Source organism: Natator depressus, chromosome 10 (assembly GCF_965152275.1).
Source record: "Natator depressus isolate rNatDep1 chromosome 10, rNatDep2.hap1, whole genome shotgun sequence".
Classification (NCBI taxonomy): domain Eukaryota; kingdom Metazoa; phylum Chordata; order Testudines; family Cheloniidae; genus Natator; species Natator depressus.
This window is the reverse complement of record NC_134243.1, coordinates 31096262-31121410: the sequence shown is the minus strand read 5'-3', so window position 1 is coordinate 31121410 and position 25149 is coordinate 31096262. Positions and strand designations below refer to the sequence as shown.

Sequence of the window (25149 nt, the reverse complement as noted above, 5' to 3'; positions counted from 1 at the left end):
TACTTTATTATATGGCATTATATGGTCTAGGCCTCCTAGATACAAAACAGGTAGGGCATATTAAATGGTTATTAAGTTACAGGGGTAAGGATGGAAACGAGAGCTTCATTTAAGTCAGGTGATCTGAATTGTACCTTCCAACAGACAAAGGGAGGCAGAAGGTGTGTTGTCTGGAAAGAAAAGATGAAAAGTAAGTGGAGTGTTAACATGTCAGTATGCCAGGAGCATGGGAAATCAGCAACAACCCAGTGGATCCTAAGAGCCACACAATGGACTACAGTACCAGGGAGAATGAAAAAATGGGAATGAGGCGGTTACATATATATCAAGGGCAGAGAGGAACTGGGAAGAAAGTAGCTCCATTAATAAGTGAGGACGGGATGAAATTAACAATTCATAAATAGCTGATAGTGAACTCTTCTTTTTAAACTTGTCTTCAACAACAACAAAAATAGTGAGAAGGTGTTTAGTACAGGGAGTAAGGTAGGAATAGCCTGTACAATAACTATTGATAAAAGGCAGTTAAGAATTAAATACATAAGTTCCATATGGTGATGCTGGCATCTATTATCCCCTCCCTTCCCCATGGAGCCTGGTTTGTAGCTCTTGATATGAAGGACGTCTATGTCCACGTCGACATTCACCCAACCCACTGGAAATTTCTCCCTTTCCGGGTAGAATTACATCACTACCAGAATGGTATTTAGTCATTATTTAACTGCATCACATTGTTGGCTTATATTCAAATCGTGATCCACTATCACCCCAGACCCTTTTCAGAAGTACTACCACCTAACTAGTTATTCCCCATTTTCTATTTGTGCATTTGATTTTTTCTTCCTAATTGCAAAGAACTTTGCTTATCTTTATTGAATTGCATCTTGTTGAATTCAGAACAATTCTCCAATTTGTCAAGGTCATTTTGAATTCTAATTCTGTTTTCCAACGTGCTTGCAACTCCTCCCAGTTTGGCGTCATCTGCAAATTTCATAAGCATACTCTCCACTCTATTATACAGGTCATTAATGAAAATATTGAATAGTACCAGACCCAGGACTGACTTTTCTGGCATCCCACTAGATATGACTTTTTGGTTTGACTGTGAACCATTGATAACTACTCTTTGCGTACAGTCTTTCAACCAGTTGTGCCCCCACTTTAAAGTAACTTCATCTAGAATGCATTTCGTAGTTTGCTCGAGAGAAAGTCATGTGGAACTAATCTCCAGAGTATAGAAGTAGGGAATGGTCTATCGACCACCTGACCAGAATGGCGACAGTGATTGTGAAATGCTCAGGGAGATCAGAGAGGCTACAAAAACAGAAAACCCAATAATAACGGTGGATTTCAACTATTCCCATATTGACTGGGTACATGTACCTCATGCAGAGATAAAATTTCTAGACACCTTTAACAATTGCTTCTTGGAGCAGCTAGTCCAGGAATGCACAAGGGGAGAGGCATTTTTGATTTATTCCTAAGTCATGGAGTCCTAAAGTGCACAGGATCTGGTCCAAGAGTTGAAAATAGCTGAACTGTTCGGTAACAGTGAATATAATGTAACTAAATTTAATGTGCTTGTCAGGGGGAAAATGCCAATGAAACCCTCCACAGTAGCATTTAACTTCAAAAAGGGCAACTACCTAAAAATGAGGAGGCTAGTTTAAAAAAAATTAAAAGGAACAGTCACAAGAGTGAAATGCTTGCAAGCTGCATGGAAAATATTTTAAGATACCATAATAGAGGCTCAAACTGAATATATACACCAAATAAAAACAACAAAAAAACAGTAAGAGGACCAAAAAATGCCCCTGTGGCTAAACAACATAATTAAAGAGGTGGTTAGAGGCAAAAAGGCATCCTTTTAAAAATTGGAAGTCAAATCCTAATGAGGAAATTAGAAGGGAGCATATACTCTGGCAAATCAAGTGTAAAAATGTAATCAGCAGACTGAAAAAGAATTTGAAGAGCAACTAGCAAAGGACGCAAACGAAAGCAACATATTTTTTTAAGTACATCAGAAGTAGGAAGCCTGCCAAACAGCCAGGGGGCCACTGGATGATCCAGGTGCTAAAGGAGCACTCGAGGAAGACAAGGCCATTGTGGAGAAGCTACATGAATTCTTTGCATCTGTCTTCACTGGAGAGGCTGTGAGGGAGATTCCTTAGGTGACAAATCTGAGATACTGTCCCAGATTGAGGTGTCAATAGAGGAGGTTTTGGAATAAATTAAACGGTAATAAGTCGCTAGGACCAGATAGTATTCACCCAAGAGTTCTGAAGGAAATGCAGATATGAAATTGCAGAACTACTAGCTGCAGTATGTAATCCAGTGCTTAAATAAGCCTTTGTACTAGATGCCTAGAGGATATCTAATGCAAAGCTGATTTTTAAAAAAGTGTCTAGAGGTGATCCTGGCAATTACAGGCCAGTAAGTCTAACTTCAGTACGAGGGAAATTGGTGAAACTATAGGAAAGAACAGAATTATCAGACGCATAGAGGAACATGATATTTGAGGAAGAGTCAACTTGGCTTTTGTAAAGGAAAATCATGCCTCATCAAATCTATTAAAATTCTTAGAGAGGATCAACAAATGTGGACAAGGATGATCCCGTTGATATAGTGTACTTGAAGTTTCAGAAAGCCTTTGACAAAGTCCCACACCAAGGGCTCTTAAGCAAAGTAAGCTGTCATGCGATAAGAGGGAAGATCCTCTCCTGGATCAGTAACTGGTTAAAAGATAGGAAACAAAGGGTAGGAATAAATGGTCAGTTTTCACAATGGAGAGAGGTAAATAGTGATGTCCCCCAAGGACATATTCATAAATGATCTGGGAAAGGGGGTAAACAATGAGGTGGCAAAGTTTGCAGATGATACAAAATTACTCAAGATAGTTAAGTCCAAAGCAGACTGAAGAGTTACAAATAGATATCACAAAATTGGGTGAATGGGCAACAAAATGGCAGATGAAATTCAATAATGATTAATGCAAAGTAATGTTAATTGGAAAACATAATCCAGCTATACATACTAAATTAGCTGTTATCACTCAAACTGTGATCTTGGAGACATCACAGATAGTTCTCTGAAAACATCTGCTCAATATGCAACAGCAAACCCAAAAGCTAACAGTGTTAGCAACCATTACGAAAGGGATAGATAATAAGACAGAAAACATAATAATGCCGCTATAGACATCCATGGTAACCCACACCTTTACACTGCATGTGATTCCGGTTGCCCCATCTCAAAAAAGAAATATCAGAATTGGAAAAGGTACAAAGAGGGGTAACAAAAATGATTAGGGGTATGAAACAGCTTCCGTATGAGTAGAGATTAAAAAGATTGGGATTGTTCATTTTAGAAAAGATGACAAAGAGGTGATATGATAGAGATTTATGAAATCATGAATGATGTGGAGAAAGTCAATAAGAAAGTGTTATTTACCCCACGTAACACGGGAACTAGGGATCACCCAATGAAATTGAATAGGCAGAAGGTTTAAGACAAACAAAGGAAGTACTTCACACAATGGAGAGTGAACCTGTGGAACTCACTGCCAGGGGATGTTGTGAAGGCCAAAAGTATAACTGGGTTTAAAAGGAATTAGAGAAGTTCATGGAGGATAGTCCAACTATTGGTCTTAGCCAAGATGGTTAGGAATGCAACCCTGTGCTCTCAATGTCCAAACCCAGCTTCTGGCAGTCAGATTCTTAGGGACAACAGGATGGATCCACTTGATAACTGCCCTGTTCTGTTCGTTCCCTCTGAAGCATCTGGCATTGGCTGCTGTCGCAAGGCAAGATACTGGGCGAGATGGACCATTGGTCTGACCCAGTGTGACCATTCTTATGTTCTTACAGTGTCAAAAGCCTTACTAAAATCAAGAAAGACCATATCTAATGCTTTTTCTCTATCCACTAGGCTATTAACTCTTTCAAGGAAGGAAATTAGGTTGGGTTGGTATGATTTGTTCTTGAGAAATCCATGCTGACTATTCCTTTCATAACCCTGTTATCCTCTGATTGTTTAATAATTTGTTCTACTGTCTTTCTAGGTACTGAATTTAGGCTGTCTGGTCTTTGATTCCTTGAGTCCTCTTTGTTCCCCTTTGTAAAGATAGGTACTATGTATGCTCTTCTCCAGTTGCCTGGGACCTGACCTGTCCTCCCATGAGTTTGCCAAAGATAATTGCTAATAGATCTGAGATCGCTTCAGCTAGTCCCTTGAGTACTCTAAGATGAAATACATCAGGTCCTGCTAACTTGAATACATCTAACTTATCTAAATATTCTTTAACCTGTTCTTTCCCTATTTTGGCTTTTGTTCCTTCCCCCTTGTTGTTTTAATGTTAATTGTGTTGAGTATCTGGTCACTGCGAGAGAGCAAAGGGAGCGAAGGAGCTGCCTGCAGAATCCTGGGCCAGGCTTGCTAAATGAGCCAGTTGGAGACACCTGTTGCAGGGAAGGAACCTCAAGCAGCTGGTTCCTTATGAGAGAGCTGAAGCAGCTCTGTGGGGAGAGACTGACACTTGAGAAGCTGCAAGGGAGTCAGCTTGTGTAGGGTAGATGCAAACTGATAGGAGAGGCTCTGTGAGGAAACCATTTCTGCCCCCAGGCTCTGAGGTAAGAGCCAGGCCTTGGGACAGATTTGTGGGGGGCTCTGTGAGTGAGTGGTAAAATTCCTTCTTTGTGTTTGCTTTTTTTGGAGCTTTGTAAAGAAAGAAACCAGACCCCAAGAAGGACTATAATTGGAGGAGAGAGACTGTGTGTGGTTTGTCCAAGGAGCCCTGAGAAAGGGGAAACGGGTGGGGCACTGCAGACATACCTATGGCCATGAGGGGGCGTTACAGTCATCATAACTTTTTTACTGAAGACTGAAACAGAATAGGCATTAAGCACCTCAGCTTTCTTCATGACAGCCGTTATTAGCTCTCCTTCCCCACTAGGTAGAGGACCTACCCTTTCCTTCGTCTTTCTCTTGCTCCTAATATATTTAAAGAACCTCTTCGTATTGTCTTTTATGTCCCCTGCAAGTTGTAACTCATTTTGTGCCTTAGTCTTTCTAATTTTGTCCCTACCTGCTTGTGCTGTTCTTAGCAATTCATCTGTGTTTCCACATTTTATAGAACTGTACTAAATGTACAGTTTGGACAGAATTCTGTGCAGTGCTGAGAGTGCCCCTCTAGGGAAGGCTGCGAGACATTCTCTATTTTAGGCCCTTAGTTTCACACACTCCCTTCTGGGCTGATAAAATGTGGAAACACAGATTATTTTGATTTTCAGGTAATTAAAATGCTCCTGATGGAGTCATATTGGCCTCTTACTATTATTCCCATCTTTCCTTCACATTGGGATAATTTGCTGTTGTGCCTTTTATATTGTCTCCTTGAGAAACTGCCAACTCTCTTGAACTCCTTTTTCCCTTAGATTTTTTTCCCATGGGACCTTACCTACCACTTCTCTCAATTTGTTAAAGTCTGCTTTTTTAAGTCCATTGTCCTTGTTCTGCTGCTCTCACTCCTTTCTTTTCTTAGAGTCATGAAATCTGTCATTTCATGGTCACTTTCACCTATATTACCTTCTACTTTCAGGTTCGCTACCAATTCCTCCCTACTGGTCAGATTGAAATCTAAAATTCTTGTGTCCCTGGTTACTTCCTCTGCTTTCAGAAACAAAAAGTTGTCCCCAGTGCACTCCAGGAACTTGCTGGAGAATTTGTGTTTTGCTGTATTACTTTTCCAACAGATATCTGAGTACTTAAAGTCCTGTATTACTACCAGGTCTTGTGTTTTGGATACGATGGCAAAGTCCATCTCCTCACTCATGTGACTAGTGCCTAGTTCTGGGTTGCAGCGCTATGAGCCTGGGGGTGTGTAGGGAGAGAGGCCCGGACCATAAGTGACTCATCTTTCTCACCTACTCAGCACTGTGGCAAAGCCTAGAGCAGGGGCAGAAGCCTGGTGCAAGAGCTTTGCCACAGACCCGGCCAGTAGCACTTGTTAGGCCATGAGCTATTAGTGCCCTACAGTGAACAAACAGCCCTTGGCTAGGGAAGCTGCTATACTGTTGGCTCCTTTGTGTTTCATGTCCCTGTTGGGTTTTGCTAGGGAATGAATGTGCAGCATGAGTGCAGGGGGACTGAAATGCTCCCCACTTTGTTTTGCAGCCATTTAAACGCCAGGCCTTCCTGAGAAGCGTCAGCATGCCTGCTGAGAACACCCGCATCCCCTCCCCGCCAAACGAGGTGCGGCGGCCCATGCTACAACGACAGACCTCCATCACCCAAACCATCAGAAGGTAAGATGTGGCATATTGTGCACACAGAGATTGTTTTAAGAGGGAAAGGTGAAGGCCTTAGGATTTGCTGCTGACAAGCCTCCTGGCTTCGTTTGCACTTTCTGAAGAGATGCAGCAATTTCCTGCTGAGGATTCTGGATGGTGGAGTCCAAGGAGCAATTTCCTCTACTAAGGAGTGGTTTAGTTAGAACTGCTCCTGGGAGATCAGAGCTTGCCTGTGTTGCTGCATTACACTCTCCACCTTGCATTAGAAGCGCCTTATCATGATTTTTACTGAACAGAATATTTTTGGAGCGTAAGGACTGCCTGTTCGCTTTGACTTGGTCAAAGCCCTTCAGGAGATTATTGTGCTCCATGTTTGGGAAGATACTTCAAATCACCGCAAAGGGGGCAGGGTCATGGTTCTTGGGCTGCACACAGAGAAGCAGTATGTACTAGCCAAAGAGCTTCTGTTGTCCTCCTGTGCCCCAGTCCCAGAGGTCTCCTGGGGCCAGCAGCTCTGCACTGTCCTTATTCAGGGCCATTTGCACTTGGTCCAGTATGACCTCAAGCTGCTGTTTTGCCAGAACCAATGGAAATGAAGGGCTTCCTTGGCTGAGATCCAGCTGCAGCTGGAGGGGCCATGGGCAACAGTTAGTTTGGACAGAATTCTGTGCAGTGCTGAGAGTGCTCCTCTAGGGAAGGCTGTGAGACATACTCTATTTTAGGCCCTTAGTTTCACACACTCCCTTCTGGGCTGATGTGTTCTCGGCTTGGTCTCTGCCCAGAGGGAAGATCTTTGGAAAGTTTGAGCAAATTTCCTTTGGCTGCTTGTGTTTATGGCATGTCAAACAATGCACTTCTTGCCTTGTGCAAGCAGTCTGACCATCCCTTTTGAAACGGCAGAACCAGCTGATGCCTGCCTAACGTCTGCTCGAAAGCTTCTCTCTCTCTCACCAGCAGAAGTTGGTCTAATAAAAGATATTGCCTCACCTGCCTTGTGTGTCTGACATCTGTACAGCAGCCTGGCCCTGATGGTTCTGAGGAAGGTACATGTGCCTGGATGTGTTTGGGGAAAGAACCCTTGAAAATAGGCAGTTGTTGGAGAAGGAGGGAATCCTGCTGTGCAGACGTAGAGCAGGGGAGAGAGAGCTGCTCTGCAGCTGTTTCCATGGCATGTGCTTTCTTGGCTGCCACCTTTATGCACTTGGGACTTTTGGGGTTCTGGAGAACTTGGTGGGATGGTGTCTGCCCCCAGGACTGAGAGCAACACCCTGCCTTGTTAGTGATGTCTGTATATTGGGGTTACATGCATCTGCATCCCCAACTGGTCCTGAAGCCCCAGGTCACATTAACAGGCAGAAGTGACTTTTCTGTCTGTATTAGGCATACTGATCCAGTTTCTCCCAGATGTGGCTATCTCCTTACTGATCCCTGCCCTATGACTTTTGGCCTGGTTAATATTTATCATATTATAGTAGCTGCCAGAACTCCAGACAAAATTGGGGCCCCAGTGCTCTGGGTACCTGAACAAACGCAGTGTGAAACTTGTCCCATGGATGAACAACATGCACAGCTGAATGGTCCCCACTCAGTTATACTCTTTTCCTAATTATCATTTTAAATAGCCCCCCCCATTCCTGAAAATGTGACGTGGGGAACACGCTTGTACGTCTGGCTCTTGGGTGTAATGGATTTGATCCCCATCTCACATACTCCGCTAATGTGGTTCTGCTGGCTGTAAGGAGGTCATTCCCCGTTTATGGGAGAGGAGCCTTCAGCTCCCTTGATGATGAGCTCCTCCCTCTGCATCTGCCCTTGGTGCCTGGGAGGCCACTGGGGCTTGGAGGGTTGATGCCCTGTGTGCTGCCATCCAGAGGGCAGCGGTGTCAGGTCTAACAGGGCAGAAAGTCCATTGATCAGTGTATGTTGGGATGTCTCTGGGGTTCACAGCCTGTTCATTCCCTAATCTCCTACGTACTCCCTCCCTGCCAACAATCACTTTCTCAGACCTCCTGAACAGCACACACAGTCCTGAACACCTGGCATTGGGCCAGGTTCATTGCTGCTTTATGACCTTTGTAACAGCTAGACTGGCCATAGGGAAGGCATGAGAACCCTGCTCAAGAAATAGGGAATACACAATGGAGAAGGGGCCTGTGTCCGGCCCAACACCTGAACCACTACCTCTGCAGGAGCTCTGAGCACTGGATGCATTCTGGGGAATAGGCCAGAGAAGTGAGGGGGCAGTTGAGGTTAGGAGGCGGTTCGGCCGGCTCAGCCCTGAGTCCCAGCAATTCTGCACCCTTGTAATGGCCCATAGGGACCATTGCAACTGGGCACAAGTTAGGGCAGCCCCTAAATGGGGGAGGCACAGGCTGCCTTCCCTCTATCCTTGCATTAGCACAGCTGTGGGATGAATCTTCCCCCTGGTGCTGTTCAGAGGGGTGAGGGCTCCTTGGGCTGTGGAGGGGCTACAGCAGGTGGAGAATGGTCCCTGGATAGTGGAGAAGCTGCTCATGCTCCATTGAGGAGCTGAGGTCAGATGATCTGCTCATGCCAACAGTCCCTAGATCTGACTCTCTGGGCCTGGTCCTGGGCAGGGCATGCTTGGTGCTGGGTCTTTGGCTATTGATCTGACGGAGCTTGAGTCCTGCCTTTCTGGGCATGTTGGAAAATCCATTTACTCTCTCAGGCTGGGGGTAGCTGTGGGCTCTGCTTGGTAGCCTGGATCTGGCGTTGTGTCTCTGCTGTAGTGAACGTTTCTATTGTTTGTTTTGTGCACTGTTATTTTACAGCCCTGAGAAGTGCACAAGGCCCCTCCCAGTGCAACTGGAGAGTCACAATTCCTGGGTGGGTAAATGGCTCAGAAGTCCCATTCGCCTTCATGTCACGTACAGGAACTTTCGAAAATGTTCTCCTGCTCTGAAAAGGTGATTTCGAACATGCTGCAGTAAGACAATGTAGCTGTTCCACATAGGCTTATACACAGCAGAGAGGGTCTGCTAAGGGCACTGCTTTTCTTTATGCCTTTTGGCAAGTGTCTTTGACTCATGGCTTGTAGATGGTCCACCAGATTCCTAAGGAGTGGGGAAAGGGGCTGGTGGACCAGCTTGGAAAGGTATTCCATGGGCAGGAGGGAGTTGTAGGAGATGCAAACGGGGCACTGAGGGTGGGAGACAAGGGTGGGAAATGCTGTAATAAAAGACTAGGTCAGATAAGTAGGAAGGGCAAGACTAGAAATGTACATTTGATACAAAGAAGGTGGAGAGCCAGTCGAGAGATGCAAGGACGGGGTCCGATGAGCTGGCCAGAAAGATGGTCTCAGCAGCTGTGTTGTGTGGACTGGGCAGCACTGTGTGTATCAGGGAGTCTGCAGACATTAAGGCAGGAGATGATGGGGTCTGGATGAGAGTTTTAGTGGTATGGACAGAAAGGAAAGAGCAGATCTTAGTGATGCTGAAGAAGAAGAATCAACAGGATTCTCTCCCATGGCCTAGATTCCAGTGTAGGGAGATGAAAGGGTAAGAGCCAGAGGTCCCCCAAGGGAGAGGGAGGAGATAGGGGTAGACAATGGCTGAGATGGAGGGGTAGGGAGGGAAGATCAGGAGCCCAGTTTTGGCCCTGTTGAGTTTAAATTGACAGTAAGACTTCCAGGAGGAAGCTGGGAGTGTTTAATGAAGCTTCCTGGCCTCTGCCCCTACTTTCAGGGGGGCTGGTCAGCAGCACCCTCATTTCATAGAGAAAGCATCTGAAGCATGGAGAGGTAAAAGCCAACATTTCCAAGTGTTGGTGCCTAAAGGTGGGCAGCTCAATCCATGTTCAGTAGGGCTGTCGATTAATCACAGTTAACTTACACGATTAATTCAAAAAAATTAATCCCGATTAATTGAAGTTTTAATCTCACTGTTAAACAATAGAATACCGGTTGAAATTTATTAAATATTTGGATGTTTTTCTACATTTTCATATGTATTGTATTCTGTGTTCTAATTGAAATCAGTGTATATTATTTGTTGTTACAAATATTTGCATGTAAAAATGATAAAGAAAACAGTATTTTTCAATTCACCTCATACAAGTACTGTGGTGCAGTCTCTTTGTCGTGAAAGTGCAACTTACAAATGTAGAATTTTTTGTTACATAACTACACTCAAAACCAAAACAATGTAAAACGTCAGAGCGTACAAGTCCACTCAGTCTTCTTGTTCAGCCAATCGCTAAGACAAACAAGTTTGTTTACTTTTACGGGAGATACTGCTACCCACTTCCTATTTACAATGTCACCAGAAAGTCAGAGCAGGCATTTGCATGGGACTTTTGTAGCTGGCATTGCAAGGTATTTACGTGCCAGATATGCTAAACGTTTGTATGCCCCTTCATGCTTTAGCCACCATTCCAGAGGACATGCTTCCATGCTGATGACGCTCGTTTTAAAAAAAAAAAAAGGTGTTAATTAAATTTGTGACTGAACTCCTTGGCAGAGAATTGTATGTCCCTTGCTCTGTTTTACCTGCATTTTGCCATATATCTCATGTTGTAGCACTCTCGGATGATGACACTGCACATGTTGTTCATTATAAGAACACTTTCACTGCAGATTTGACAAAATGCAAAGAAGGTACCAATGTGAGATTTCTAAAGATAGCTACAGCAGTCGACCTAGGGTTTAAGAATCTGAAGTGCCTTCCAAAATCTGGGAGGGACGAGGTGTGGAGCATGCTTTCAGAAGTCTTAAAAGAGCAGTACTCCGATGCGGAAACTACAGAACCCAAAAAACCAAAAAAGAAAATCAGCCTTTTGCTGGTGGCATGTGACTCACATGATGGAAATGAACATGCGTCGGTCCGCACTGCTTTGGATCATTATCGAGCAGAACTCGTCATCAGCATGAATGCATGTCCTCTGGAATGGTAGTTGAAGCATCAAGGGACATATGAATCTTTAGCGCATCTGGCACATAAATATCTTGTGATGCCAGCTACAATGGTGCCATGAGAACACCTGTTTTCACTTTCAGGTGACATTGTAAACAAGAAGCGGGCAGCATTATCTCCTGCCAATGTAAACAAATTTGTTTGTCTGACCAATTGGCTGAACAAGAAGTAGGACTTGAGTGGACTTGCAGGCTCTAAAATTTTACATTGTTTTATTTTTGAATGCAGTTTTTTGTACATAATTCTACATTTGTAAATTCAACTTTCATGATAAAGAGATTGCACTACAGTACTTGTATTAGATGAATTGAAAAATACTATTTCTTGTTTTTATACCATGCAAATATTTGTAATAAAAAATAAAGTGAGCACTGTACACTTTGTATTCTGTGTTGTAATTGAAATCAATATATTTGAAAATGTAGAAAACACCCCAAAATATTTCAATAAATGGTATTCTGTTATTATTTAACAGTGTGATTAATGGCACGATTAATCGTGATTAATTTTTTTAATCTCTTGACAGCCCTAATATTTAGGCACCTAAATAGAAAGTGGCTTCAGTTCCAGAAGTCTGGGGGACACAGGCCTCTCTGGCGTCAGCAGGAGTCTTGGGGAAATCAGGTCAAGAGTGTAAGTGCATGAAAGGGAGTCTGTGGCCTACCACATTGCCCCAGGCCCTGCTCCAAGTTACAAGCATAGAGGCTCTTTTCTGCCATTCCCAGCTTCTCTCTGCAAGGTTGTGTTGTCCATCAGAGCATGGCCTTGGGTGCACCTGGTCTCAGCTGTCACTGTGGTAAAAATGTTATGAACAGGAATAAATGACAATGCAATACCCTCCCTTTACCCCGTCCCCAGTGGCAATGGGAAAAGGCACCTCTCATTTGCTGCCTCTCAGTGCAGGCTCTCTCCCTTCAGCTCTCTTTTCTTTGCAGCAGACGGGTACGGTTTGAGAGGATTCAGACCCTGCCTATTCATGGGCACCGGGCAGGCAGGAGGCCCCTGAGAAAAAGGCAGTCAGTTCCCCGATCGCTCTTCAGGTACCCGTGGTATTGAGTGTGAAGCCCAGCCAATGCATGTGTGTGGGAGGGCTGCTGTGAACCGTGCATGGATGCTAGCCCTGCGCCATGCTGCCTACTGCATAGACCCCAGGGCCTGGGCAGGATCCAAACAAAGGGGCCTGCTGTGGTGGATGTCATGTGCGCACCTAACGGAAAGAATGGTCACATCCACTAAACGTTTCAGAAGCTGAAAATACCGAGCATGGAATTGACTAATGAGCCATTAGCCTCCTTCCCTCCCTAACAAGCCCTCAGCCTGCTGGCCTTCTTCACAGCTGGAACCAATTCCCAGAGGCACGCCTGAGTCCCACAGACCTCCAGGTGCAGGGTGCACTTCTTCACCCTGCCATGCTAATGGGAACAGAGTAGTGTGTACACAATGCCTTAGAATGATAAACCGTCCCCTGGGGAGGGGAAAAGAGAGAGAGAATGACCCACAGGACACAGATGCTAGTTACTGCGCTTGATATGCCTCTGGAAGGTGCTCAGATAGCAAGGGGGATATGTTACACTCCCAGACCAGGAAGGGTTTTAAAACTGGGGTTTTATTAAAGTTACTATCCAAGAAACCAAACAAACGCAGCTTGCCCAAGCCCCATGCCTGCTCGGTCTCACTGGAGTACAGCTGCCTCCTGCAACCACACCTTGCTTCCCCACTGTGTTCCCTTTAACCTCTTCAGCAGAGCTCCAAAACTGCAAAGGGACAGGCCACATCTTTAGGGCTAGGGTGCACACAAATATAACCCTGGCATTCCATTATGAGTGCTACAAATAGAACAGAATAGCAGCCCATTCCATCCTAACATCACAGCTTTGACTTCAATCAGAGCAATTGTTTTCTTTTGTCCTCTGCTGTCAGGGCAAGGGGCCTGCCTTGCTGGTGGCTAATGGAGGTGGAGGGTGTTCAGAGGGCTCCAAAGCATGATCCATTTCTGTCACTACATTGTTCCATCCGTGGTTGGTTAGGACGGTAAAATGCTTTGTCCTCTTCCTTCAGTGGAGTGGCCCCTAGGTGCAGGCTTCACCCTCACAGATTACCTTGGTTCACATACATCCTGTGACAAAAGAAGTGACTGGGAAGATGGATAGAGTGCTGGTTACAGAAGCCTCGAGACAAATCTGGTCAACTGAGCTATAAAGATTGTTTTGAAGCCTTACATTGTGGCTGCGCAGGAAGTAAGGAAAGTTTCTTTCCTCCACTGTAGCACCGTACACTGTAGCACTGTACAGTCTCAGTCAGTGGGTTTGTTTTGGGCTGTGGACAGCTCAGTTAATTCAGGCTATATCAGCTTGGGTGCTGATTCTAGTCCCTCTCACTGTGGGCAAATGGAGAACATTGTTCAGATTTGAGCTGATCTATGGGTGTCTGTAGGAGCAGAACAATATCCTGAGGGGATAGACTCCTGAGCGGAGTGCAAAGCTGCCTCTTGACTTTTGGCCTGTATCACCTTACTGAGGTGCGGGAGGTGTTAGGAGAAATTTGGGTCACTCCAATCAGGTGAGATCCACAGGCTGGTGAAGACCAGTGGGGAGCGCTGGGTTTATTATTAGAGGAAACTGTCCATGTCTCTGCCAAGGAGGAGATGTTGGTGCTTGACTAGAGTTCACCATCTGGGGCCTGGTTGGATGAACAAGTGACGTTGGGCCAGGATGGCTTTGTTCAGCTTGCATGTGTCCAGAAGGACAGGTTCTCTTCTCTTGGATGCAGACCTTAAGAACATAAGAATGGCCATACTGGGTCAGACCAAAGGTCCATCCAGCCCAGTATCCTGTCTACCAACAGTGGCCAATGCCAGGTGCCCCAGAGGGAGTGAACCTAACAGGTAATGATCTAGTGATCTCTCTCCTGCCGTCCATCTCCACTCTCTGACAAACAGAGGCTAGGGACACCATTCCTTACCCATCCTGGCTAATAGTCATAAATGGACTTTACCTCCATGAATTTATCCAGTTCTCTTTTAAACCCTGTTATAGTCCTCGCCACAACCTCCTCAGGCAAGGAGTTCCACAGGTTGACTGTGCGCTGAGTGAAGAAGAATTTCCTTTTATTTGTTTTAAACCTGCTACCCATTAATTTCATTTGGTGGCCCCTAGTTCTCATATTATGGGAACAAGTAAATAACTTTCTCCACACCACTCATGATTTTATATACCTCTATCATATCCCCCCTTAGTCTCCTCTTTTCCAAGCTGAAAAGTCCTAGCCTCTTTAATCTCCCCTCATATGGGACCCGTTCCAAACCTCTAATCATTTTAGTTGCCCTTTTCTGAACCTTTTCTAATGCCTGTATATCTTTTTTGAGATGAAGGGACTACATCTGTATGCAGTATTCAAGATGTGGGCGTACCGTGGATTTATATAAGGGCAATAAGATGTTCTCCGTCTTATTCTTTATCCCTTTTTTAATGATTCCTAACATCCCGTTTGCTTTTTTGACTGCTGCTGCACACTGCTTGGACGTCTTCAGAAAACTATTCACGATGCCTCCAAGATCTTTCTCCTGATTAGTTGTAGCTAAATTAGCCCCCATCATATTGTATGTATAGTTGGGGTTATTTTTTCCAATGTGCATTACTTTACATTTATCCACATTAAATTTCATTTGCCATTTTGTTGCCCAATCCCTTAGTTTTGTGAGATCTTTTTGAAGTTCTTCATGGTCTGCTTTGATCTTAACTATCTTGAGCAGTTTAGTATTATCTGCAAACTTTGCCACCTGACTGTTTACTCCTTTCTCCAGACCATTTATTTATAAGTTGAATAGGATTGTTCCTAGGACTGACCCTTGGGGAACACCACTAGTTACCCCTCTCCATTCTGAACATTTACCATTTATTCCTACCCTTTGTTCCCTGTCTTTTAACCAGTTCTCAATCCATGAAAGGATCTTCCCTCTTATCCCATGACAACTTAATTTACATAAGAGCCTTTGGTGAGGGACCTTGTCAAAGGCTTTCTGGAAATCTAAGTACACTATCTCCACTGGATCCCCCTTCTTCACATGTTTGATGACCCCCTCAAAGGTTAGACTGTTGCAGTGTGAGGCTACATTTGGACGTGGTGCAGAAGGCAGCTGCGTGCTGGGTGAATAGTGTGTCTTATTGGGAGCACATGACACCAGAGCTCTGTAATCTACATTAGCTACTGGTTAACTTCCAAGTAAAATCTAAAATGCTGGTTTTAACCTATAAAGCTCCAGATAGTCTGGGAGCCACCTCTTTTCCTGGGCTTCACTGCCAGAGCTGCCATTTGCAAAGCTGCTTAAGCTAAAGCCCTCTTGGGAATGACAGAGAGGAAGCTGCTGGCAGGGTGAGGGCATTCTCCATGAGGGCCCCTTGATTTTAGAATTCCCTCTCCTCCTTGGATGAAAATAGCCCAAATCTTTTGACCTTCGGGACACACTGCAAGGCTCTTCTGTTTTGGGTATCTGGGAAGGGATATATAGAGGGGACCAGTCTGAGATAAATGGGCTTACAATTGGAGTTTAACAGGAGAGGCTGTTTGAGGCCTTTGAATTGGATATGTATTTACATAACCCAGATCGTTTGGATAGGGACCTTTTTGTTATAAGTCAAAAAGCAGTTTATTCTCTCGCTGCCCAGGCACAAACCCCATTAACAGAATCTTGCCCCTGCCTAATTCTAATTCTAGGGCATACTACTTCCTGCTAATACTAAAATGGTATATTCCCCTTTGATGCCCAGGCATAAACCTGATGAACTAACAGTAACTGAGTCTGTTTCCCTCTTAGTGCCAGAGCATATCCCCTGGCCTCCACCATGAGCACAGGCTAAAACCCGTCCCTCAGTGTCACAGCATCAGTGGATGTCCTTGCTCCCATGAAGGAGTTGATGAAAAGGATCAGATGATCTCACGCTTCCATGTGTGCACTTGGGTGGGGTTAGGATGGACTTTTTCTTCACAGCATTGAACACTTGGCCAGGTGCATTATGGGTTCTTGTGGCATGCCTTCTTTGGAAGCAGCAGGTATTGGCCACTGCTGGAGGAAAGGCATGATGGATCAGTGGTAAATCTTACATTTCTAGGACTGTTTACAATGCATGACTAGAGAGACGATTGTAGCCATGTCAGTCCCAGGATATGAGAGAGACAAGGTGGGTGAGGTACTTACCTCACCCACCTTGTCTCTCTCATATCCTGGGACTGACATGGCTACAATTATACTGCATGCTACAATGTATGACTGTCCTCCTGCATTTGGGGTGGCCTGAAATGCTCCTAATTTACATATTCTGGCTTCCTCCAGGATTTTGTCTTTGAATGTAGATGCCTTTCAGTGATGAAGTAGAAGCAATGCAATGCAATACAAACTGTTCTGCTCCCAGCAGAGCCGTAGCAATATCCTGATGGCCTGCATTGCTGCACTCCACTGCCTTCTGCTTCTAGCTTTTCTCACCTTTCCGCAGCAGGCAGCTCAGTGCCATTTACCCCTATAACCCAGACGTAAACTGTTGGAAAGTTGAGATCCCAGGGAGCATAGTGGCACTCTGGTGCTGATGCTAAGCTTCAGCTAAATACCAGTTTGGAAAGCACAAGGAGGGAGAGGGCAATAATGGGGAGTCAGGAGAAGAAAAGATGAATTCAGACTGAATATAAGGAAACTCTTTCGGACTGTGAGATCGCTGAGGTTGTGAAAGGGCCATGGCCCCATCACTTGGGACTAGGCCTGGTCCAACATGGGTAAGTATTTTCTGTGAAAATGTTCAAAGAAATAAAATAGTTTCGTTAAAAAAAATTTCCAGTCAAACTAAATGACAAAATAAATAGGTCCCCTGGTTCCTGCTGCCCCTTCTTTTCTTTTCCCCACTGGGAAAAACTTTAAAAAAAAAAATTGACCAAAATATTTTTGTGTGTGAAATGTTTGTTTTGGTAAAAGGCATTTTTTGTTTATAATAATGTTTTGATGAAAATTTTGTGCCCTGGTCTTACTGCATATTTAAAACCAAGCTGTGAAGAGCCCGTGAGATATACTGTAGGGCAGAATCCTGCATGGGAATGGAGTAGGTGTGAACTACTGGGGCTTTTCTATCTCTAATTTGCATGATTTAAGCGAACCCAAACGTTCCCTGTGCTTGTGTGTCGGTGTCTTTCAGGGGCACAGCAGATTGGTTTGGGGTAAGCAAGGATAGCGATGCCACTCAGAAATGGCAGAGAAAAAGCCTTCGCCATTGCAGCCAGCGATATGGGAAGCTGAAACCTCAGGTCATCCGGGAAATGGACCTGCCCAGCCAGGATAACATCTCACTCACTAGCACAGAGACTCCTCCTCCTCTCTACGTCGGGCCTTGTCAACTTGGCATGCAGAAGGTGAGTCCAGTGGAGGAGTAGCCAGGGCCTTTCCATGGGGCTTGTTAGCTTTCAGAACATACCAAAAAGGCTCCTTTCTCCCCTCTCCCACTGCTGGATGCTAAGCCTGCTTTAGGGTTCAATGTTTCCTGAACATTTCAGATCAGTGTACACAAGACACTAAAGAGATCAAACATGGAAACAAAGGTTTTAGAGGAAAGGAAGAGTTTCCTGTGAAGGGATGGCTTCCTAAATCTCATACACACATTTGAGCACTCTCTTCCCATAATCAGTGTTGTCACCCTTCCACTTGGGCCTCTGTGGTTTATACATCTGCAGTCTGTTTCCCCAGGACTCTGAGAGCTATGTCTTTGTCCCTTTGGCATCATTACTGAGTGAGAATGGTATATGAGCACTAGTAAGGAATTACAGTAATCGTGGAAGGCGTTTTTCAGCTTTTTCCATAGCAAGATTCCAGTTTCCTAGTCAAATCTGGCTGTCAGAGTCTTTTCCAACATGGGGTATTCAGCAGTTTTGAGAGGAGAACTGTCAGTTTACTTTCGATATCCAGATTAGACCCTATCCTCCCTAACTGCAGTCTCATACTAATAGCCCCATTGCCATGCAATGCACTTACTTTTTTATTCTTCACATTTTGCTGTCTGAAGACAATACCCTAGTTTTCAGTATCCTCAGAAATATTATCTCATGACTTCACAGGAGCTACCTATGTGTCATCTCTCTTACCTCAGCAGCTGGCACACTCTGCTCACGAGCCCTCAGAAATTGCCAGGGGAAGCTGTAAAGCTTCCTGCTTCCTTGCCTACTCCATGTTCCCAAAGTACAGATTCTGCCAGTATACAAACCTAAATGAGGTAACTTCATTAGCACTTGAGCTCTGACCTGAAGGGTTCCCAGTGCCTTGCTTTTCCCTGGTAATTGATCTGATAATATGAAGTCAGTTAAGAGTGCTGCACTTGTCCAGATGGTGAAATGGGAAATGAAATTATCTCTATCTGCAGATAATCCTGCCTTGGAGAAAGGAGGGTAAGAGATTGGTAGTGTCTCCATAGTAAAGGATTGACTATTGTCTAACCCTAATCCTGCCCACCGAGAGCCCTCTCTCCTCTGTCTGAAAAGCTGAAATTTGTCATGTTTTTTAAAAGTTTTTTAAAGTTTGGATTTAATCAAACAAATCATTTTAGAGTTATGGGACTTAGAAAAATGGATTCTTTTTCAGTTTGGAAAAGCCTTTGAATCAACTCATAATTGACGTGTGGCTTCGAACAGGTCCTGTGCTCTAGACCTTGCTGAGAACTCAGGCACAGAACCAGTTTGACAAAGTATTCTTAAATATAAAATATTTATTCATGGTCAAGATCATTAATATTGGAACTTCCATCCAGTCCTCTGACAGCAGTTGTAACTTTTGTCTAAAACCTTGTGTTCATTCTTGAAAGTAACCTCTCCTGCGTGCCAATTTATAAAAGACTTGTAAAGTTAATGAGCACCACATCTCAGGCCTCACAAAAGTTATAGTCTCTCCTACCCTACCCATTGGAGCCACGTGGAAGTTGTAATGTCTGTCGGATGTAGCTGCCGCATTTTATAACTTCCATATGTAACAATGGAAAGAGGCTGGCTATGTTGTGCTGTTAGATGTTGAACTCTTGGTTATGAGCCCAGCCATCAGAGCCTATAACTTTTTCGGGCCACAACTGTTGGGGTAATGAGGATTATATGCTATATTGGCAGAACCTGTAAGTCTACCAAGGATTGTATTTTATCAGCCTTTTGGTTAGGAGAGTGCATAGAAATTGCTGCCATAGCCAGCATTAGTTTTTTCTGGCTGTGTTGGACAGAGTTAAATCCTCATTTTTGACCTTGTGGAGAAGTAATGTGATGTTCTGGATCCTGTAATTTCACAAGTGTGTGCTGCCCAGGAAGGTTACAAGTAGGGTTGTCGATTGATCACAGTTAACTCATGCAATTAACTCACAAAAATTAATGGCGATTAAAAAATTTATCACGATTAATCACCGTTTTAATCACACTGTTAAGCAATAGAATACCAATTGAAATTTATTAAATATTTTGGATGTTTTTCTACATTTTAAAATATATTGATTCCAGTTACAGCACAGAATACAAAGTATACAGTACTCACTTTATATTATTTTTTATTACAAATATTTGCACTGTAAAAATGATAAACAAAAGAAATAGTATTTTTCTGTTCACCTCATACAAAAACTGTAGTGCAATCTCTTTGTCGTGAAAGTGCAACTTACAAATGTAGAATTTTTTTTGTTACATAACTGCACTCAAAACCAAAACAATGTAAAACTTCAGAGCCTACAACTCCACTCAGTCCTACTTCTTGTTCACCCAATCGCTCAGACAAACAAGTTTGTTCACATTTATGAGACATAATGGTACCCGATTCTTATTTACAATGTCACCTGAAAGTGAGAACAGGCTTTCGCATGGCACTTTTGTAGCTGGCGTTGCAAGGCATTTACATGCCAGATACGCTAAACATTAGTATGCCCCTTCATGCTTTGGCCACCATTCCAGAGGACATGCTTCCATGCTGATGATGCTCGTTTAAAAAAAAAAGGTGTTAATTAAATTTGTGACTGAACTCCTTGGCAGAGAATTGTATGTCCCTTGCTCTGTTTTACCTGCATTTTGCCATATATCTCATGTTGTAGCACTCTCGGATGATGACACTGCACATGTTGTTCATTTTAAGAACACTTTCACTGCAGATTTGACAAAACGCAAAGAAGGTACCAATGTGAGATTTCTAAAGATAGCTACAGCAGTCAACCTAGGGTTTAAGAATCTGAAGTGCCTTCCAAAATCTGGGAGGGACGAGGTGTGGAGCATGCTTTCAGAAGTCTTAAAAGAGCAGTACTCCGATGCGGAAACTACAGAACCCAAAAAACCAAAAAAGAAAATCAGCCTTTTGCTGGTGGCATGTGACTCACATGATGGAAATGAACATGCGTCGGTCCGCACTGCTTTGGATCATTATCGAGCAGAACTCGTCGTCAGCATGAATGCATGTCCTCTGGAATGGTGGTTGAAGCATCAAGGGACATATGAATCTTTAGCGCATCTGGCACATAAATATCTTGCAACGCTGGCTACAACAGTGCCATGTGAACGCCGGTTCTCATTTTCAGGTGACATTGTAAACAAGAAGCGGGCAGCATTATCTCCTGCCAATGTAAACAAGCTTGTTTGTCTGAGCGATTGGCTGAACAAGAAATAGGACTGAGTGAACTTGTAGGCTTTAAAGTTTTACATTGTTTTATTTTTTGAATGCAGTTTTCTGTACATAATTCTACATTTGTAAATTCAACTTTCATGATAAACAGACTGCACTACAGTAGTTGTATGAGGTGAATTGAAAAATACTATTTCTTTTGGTTTTTACAGTGCAAATATTTGTAATAAAAAATAAATATAAAGTGAGCACTGTACACTTTGTATTCTGTGTTGTAATTGAAATTAATATATTTGAAAATGTAGAAAACACCCAAAAATATTTAAATAAATGATATCCTATTATTCTTTCACAATGCAATTAATTGCAATTTATTTTTTTAATCACCTGATAGCCCTAGTTACAAGTAGATCTGCTTGAGAAATTGACAAATTTTGCAGGTTGCAAAATTGGTTCATTTTTCAAATTTATTAGCCAAAATTCTAATCAGTATCTTTATCATTTTCCATTTTATAAACAAGCAATATTGGGGGGAAAAATTTGGTCAGCTTAGTCACTTGGTAGAATTTAAAAAAAAAATTGAAAAATTTAAAGAAATTATTGATTCGATTGCTTATTTTGGAAATAGTCAGCAATAAATGAAAAATATCTATGAAATTTTCTGTGGATTTGAAGGAGATCACTCGTTGCTGGAGTTCCTCCTTGTGCTAAGCATAGTGTAGTGTCTCTCCCCGCATCTGGCACATCCAGCTGCCCATTGCTTTGGCGCTGCAGTGGTCTCTCTTCTTGTAACTTGGCCCTCTGGTCAGGTCACAATTGAGTCAGCCTCTGCCAGGGTACCAGAAGAGTCCAACCAAGTCCGAGACCTTGTATCAGATCTTCAGCCCTGACACTGGGCCTTGTGTCCTCACTCCCGTTTCTCAGGGCTCTCTATCATCCATGTCCCTTTCTCAGGGGATTCATGCCACCTTCCCTGGTGGTTGGTAGGGAGCCTGTCCCCTCCCACTATCTCAGGTTCCAGTCCAGGGATCCTGTAACCAGCAGCCAAGGGCTGCTCTGCAGAATTCCTTCCTGCTGCCTCCCTGGGCTTCCAGCTGGGTTACCTCGTCTGCAGAGTGAGGTAGGGTTACATTTTCAAAAATTGGACCCCAGTCTTGCAAGCACACATGAGCTTTACTTTACTATCTCAGATAGTCCCACTGAAGTCATGTTCTGGTGGGGAAAAAAGGGGCGGGGGGGGGGGGGGGGGAAGAGTATTTAAAAAACCAAAACCAAAAGGAAGTGAAAGGAAACACCTCCCCTCCCCCCCCGCCCAAATCCGAAATGAAATGAAAAATGCAATTTGAACCTAAACAAAGTGAAATTTTTCAGTTTGTTTCAAAATTTTCCATTGAAATATTGAACAATATCATTGAAGATGACCTTTTTCTACAAAAAAAATTATATTCAACAAAACCACAATTTTTGGTGAGAAGAAATTTTGGCTTAAAAATTTTGACCAGCTCTAAAGAACAGCAGTGATGACCAGAAAGGAGTTTTGTGTTCTGCTGCTTAGGAATGGAGGAATTTCAGAGACCTAACTAAGCTGGGTGAATGTAGCTTACATTCGATGCTGGTATGTGCTGCAAAGTAATGCACATTGGAGGGGAAATTGTGAACTATTTACACATCTTGCAGGGTTCTAAGTTAGCTGTATTAAATCACAAAAAGGACCAGGGCATCACAGAGGACAGCTCAATAAAGACCTCTGCTCAACTGTGGTCCAGAAAGCAAACAAGATGTTAGGATACAGGATGGAAAATGCTACTGTAAACATTATTATGCATTGTGTAAATCAGTCCATCTCGACAGCGTATGCCGCACTGGTCACTCCTTCTCAATAAGGATATTGAACAGTGAGAGTGGTCTCAAAGAAGAAATTTACTTTAGAAATTATTTTGGGGAAGTTCTCTGGCCTGTTATATAGAAGGTCATACTACATGATCACAGTGGTTCCATCTGGCCTTGGAATCTGTGAAAGGAAGCCAAAGAGTGATCGAGGGCCTAGAAAAAACTCTCATTCACACAACAGACAATTAGACTGTGGAATTCACTGCCATATGACGTTGGTGAAGCCAAGAATTTAAGAAGAGTCGAAGAGGATTGGACACTCCTCTGGATAGTGTTTTTATCCATATTTGTTACAGTTGATGATAAAAAATTTTGGAAGGAATGTAAAACCTCATGTTCAGGGCTCACGGTGTGACCTTCATGGATTACAGATTATCCCAGACCTTCCTCTGAAGCATCTTGTGCTGGCAGCTGTCAGAGACAGGATACAGGGCTTGATGAAGCCCAGGTCTGATCCAGTCTGGCAGTTCCTATGTTTCTTTGTGTTTGTTGAGGGGAGAAAAGGGCCCCAAGAATGAGGCACAGGCCTTCGCTCCTTGCCTGAGAGCATGCTGAGATCTTCCCAGTTTCTCACAGTAACTGAGATCCTCTCTTCGACTGCAGATTGTAGACCCTTTAGCACGAGGCCGAGCATTCCGTATGGCTGATGATAATGATGGATACAGCATCCCTCACACACCAATCACTCCAGGTGCCACATCACTGTGCTCCTTCACCAGCTCTCGGTCTGGGTTCAATCGCTTACCACGACGGCGGAAACGGGAATCAGTGGCCAAAATGAGCTTCCGAGCAGCAGCAGCCCTGGTGAAGGTACTGTCTGAGTGAGGAGGATTCCTGTGGGGACAGGGTGGAGGTCTCGGGTGAAGGCACCATCTATGGGATTCCTGAGGTGGGAGGAGGTGTAAAATGGGACTCCACTATGTCATTTTGGGGAGTCACTGTTCTGACTGCTTTGCACTGTGTCTCCTGCCCATGCCTAGAAGGAAGTGGAGTAGACCAGATAAAGACCTGCCAAGAGTTTGTCAGTCTGAGTGCTTCAAGTTTGACAACAACCAGGCTCAAATGTTCTTTACAAAATTTGGTTAGCAGTAGCTAAGGTCTAGGCTCTGTTGGATGAGAAGTTTGGAAAAGCTAGGCTCTGAATGGGTGATGGTCCTTTGTAAAAAGCACGTTAGAGCATTCATATACTGCAGAAGGCACCATTCAGCTCAGCTGAAAGGGATGGTGCTGCCATCTAGGAAATACTAGTATGTGGGATTCACAAGTCTCACTAGAAGGGTGTCAAGTGGCTGGTGGATCTGCTGCACTTACTTTGGTGACTCCCTGACACAGCTAAGCCCCTGAAGAAGCAGGGTCTGCAGAACTCTTAAGTGTTTGTGGGGTCAAATTTTCTCTGTGACTGAATGCTATTCCCTTCTCTTCCAGGGCCGCTCTGTGAAGGACAGTACCCTGAGGAGAGCTCAGCGACGCAGCTTCACCCCCGCTAGTTTCTTGGAGGAGGACACGGTGGATTTCCCGGATGAGTTGGACACCTCGTTTTTTGCTCGGGTAAGGGGAGCAGTGCTGGCTTTGTCCCCGGTAGCCAAAGGCTGTAAGAACTCTATCACCCAGCAGTATATGTGGGCTCAAGGGAGAGGTGCCACTCCTGACAGAGCTTCCTTTTGAGTTGCTTTGCTCTAATAAGTCACTGGAATGTCTTTGACAGGACTTATGTTTCTTTGCCCAGGAAGGAGTCCTCCATGAGGAGCTCTCTACATACCCCGATGAAGTGTTTGAATCTCCATCTGAAGCGGCGATCAAGGATTCTGAGGTGAAACCCCAGGATCAGGCCGATCTAACAGGAGGTGCCTTAGACAAAAATGAACTTGAAAGAAGCCACCTGATGCTGTGAGTATCTTCCTGACAGTTGGCAGAATCTAATCTGTGGTCCCGAATCTGGGAAGGGAAGGACATTTCACACCACAAATTTGAAAGGCCTTAGCTACCATTGCTCATGGTGAAGTCAAGCCCAGAGGAGTTAGTGTCTCTGACGCTGCTGGTACTCCTCGGAATGGATCTGATACACAGGCCTGATTTGTGCAGTGATTGATACCTCAGCTCAATTGACTCAGTTTAGCTCAGTTTAGGCCTAGAGCAGCAGAGCACACAGTTTCTTGCCTAGTGCTAAATACTAGCCCTCTTGCTGAGGGCCTTGAATGGAAAGGCTGAGGGGCTGCCCCAGTATTCCTGTCTGTCTGGGAGGAGAATCCCCAGGGCTGCTGCACAATCTGCGTGACACCCCCTCTGTTTATCCCATACCTGAAATCTTCTTGTTTACCTAAGAAACAGCGCCCGACTTCAGAGAGCAGTAGACAATTGGTGCATATGAGGGGCTAACTCTGCTAACTTAACTCTAGTCAGCACAACAGCATGATGAAGTTGGGTCCCTGAACATCATGTT

The 25149-nt window shown here is 44.0% G+C and overlaps 1 protein-coding gene across 2 annotated transcripts in view; it reads left to right on the top strand.

Annotated features, from left to right (window-relative positions):
* Nucleotides 1-25149, top strand: part of RHBDF1 (rhomboid 5 homolog 1) — a 111444-nt gene that overhangs the window by 59123 nt on the left and 27172 nt on the right. Inside the window, exons 3-8 of one of the 2 annotated variants that reach the window (XM_074965613.1) lie at nt 6169-6299; nt 12154-12255; nt 17392-17605; nt 23313-23519; nt 24135-24257; nt 24436-24596. In XM_074965613.1, the coding sequence (XP_074821714.1) occupies nt 6169-6299; nt 12154-12255; nt 17392-17605; nt 23313-23519; nt 24135-24257; nt 24436-24596 (938 nt within the window). The remainder of the gene's footprint in view (nt 1-6168; nt 6300-12153; nt 12256-17391; nt 17606-23312; nt 23520-24134; nt 24258-24435; nt 24597-25149) is intronic. The other variant, XM_074965614.1, reaches the window with a different exon arrangement.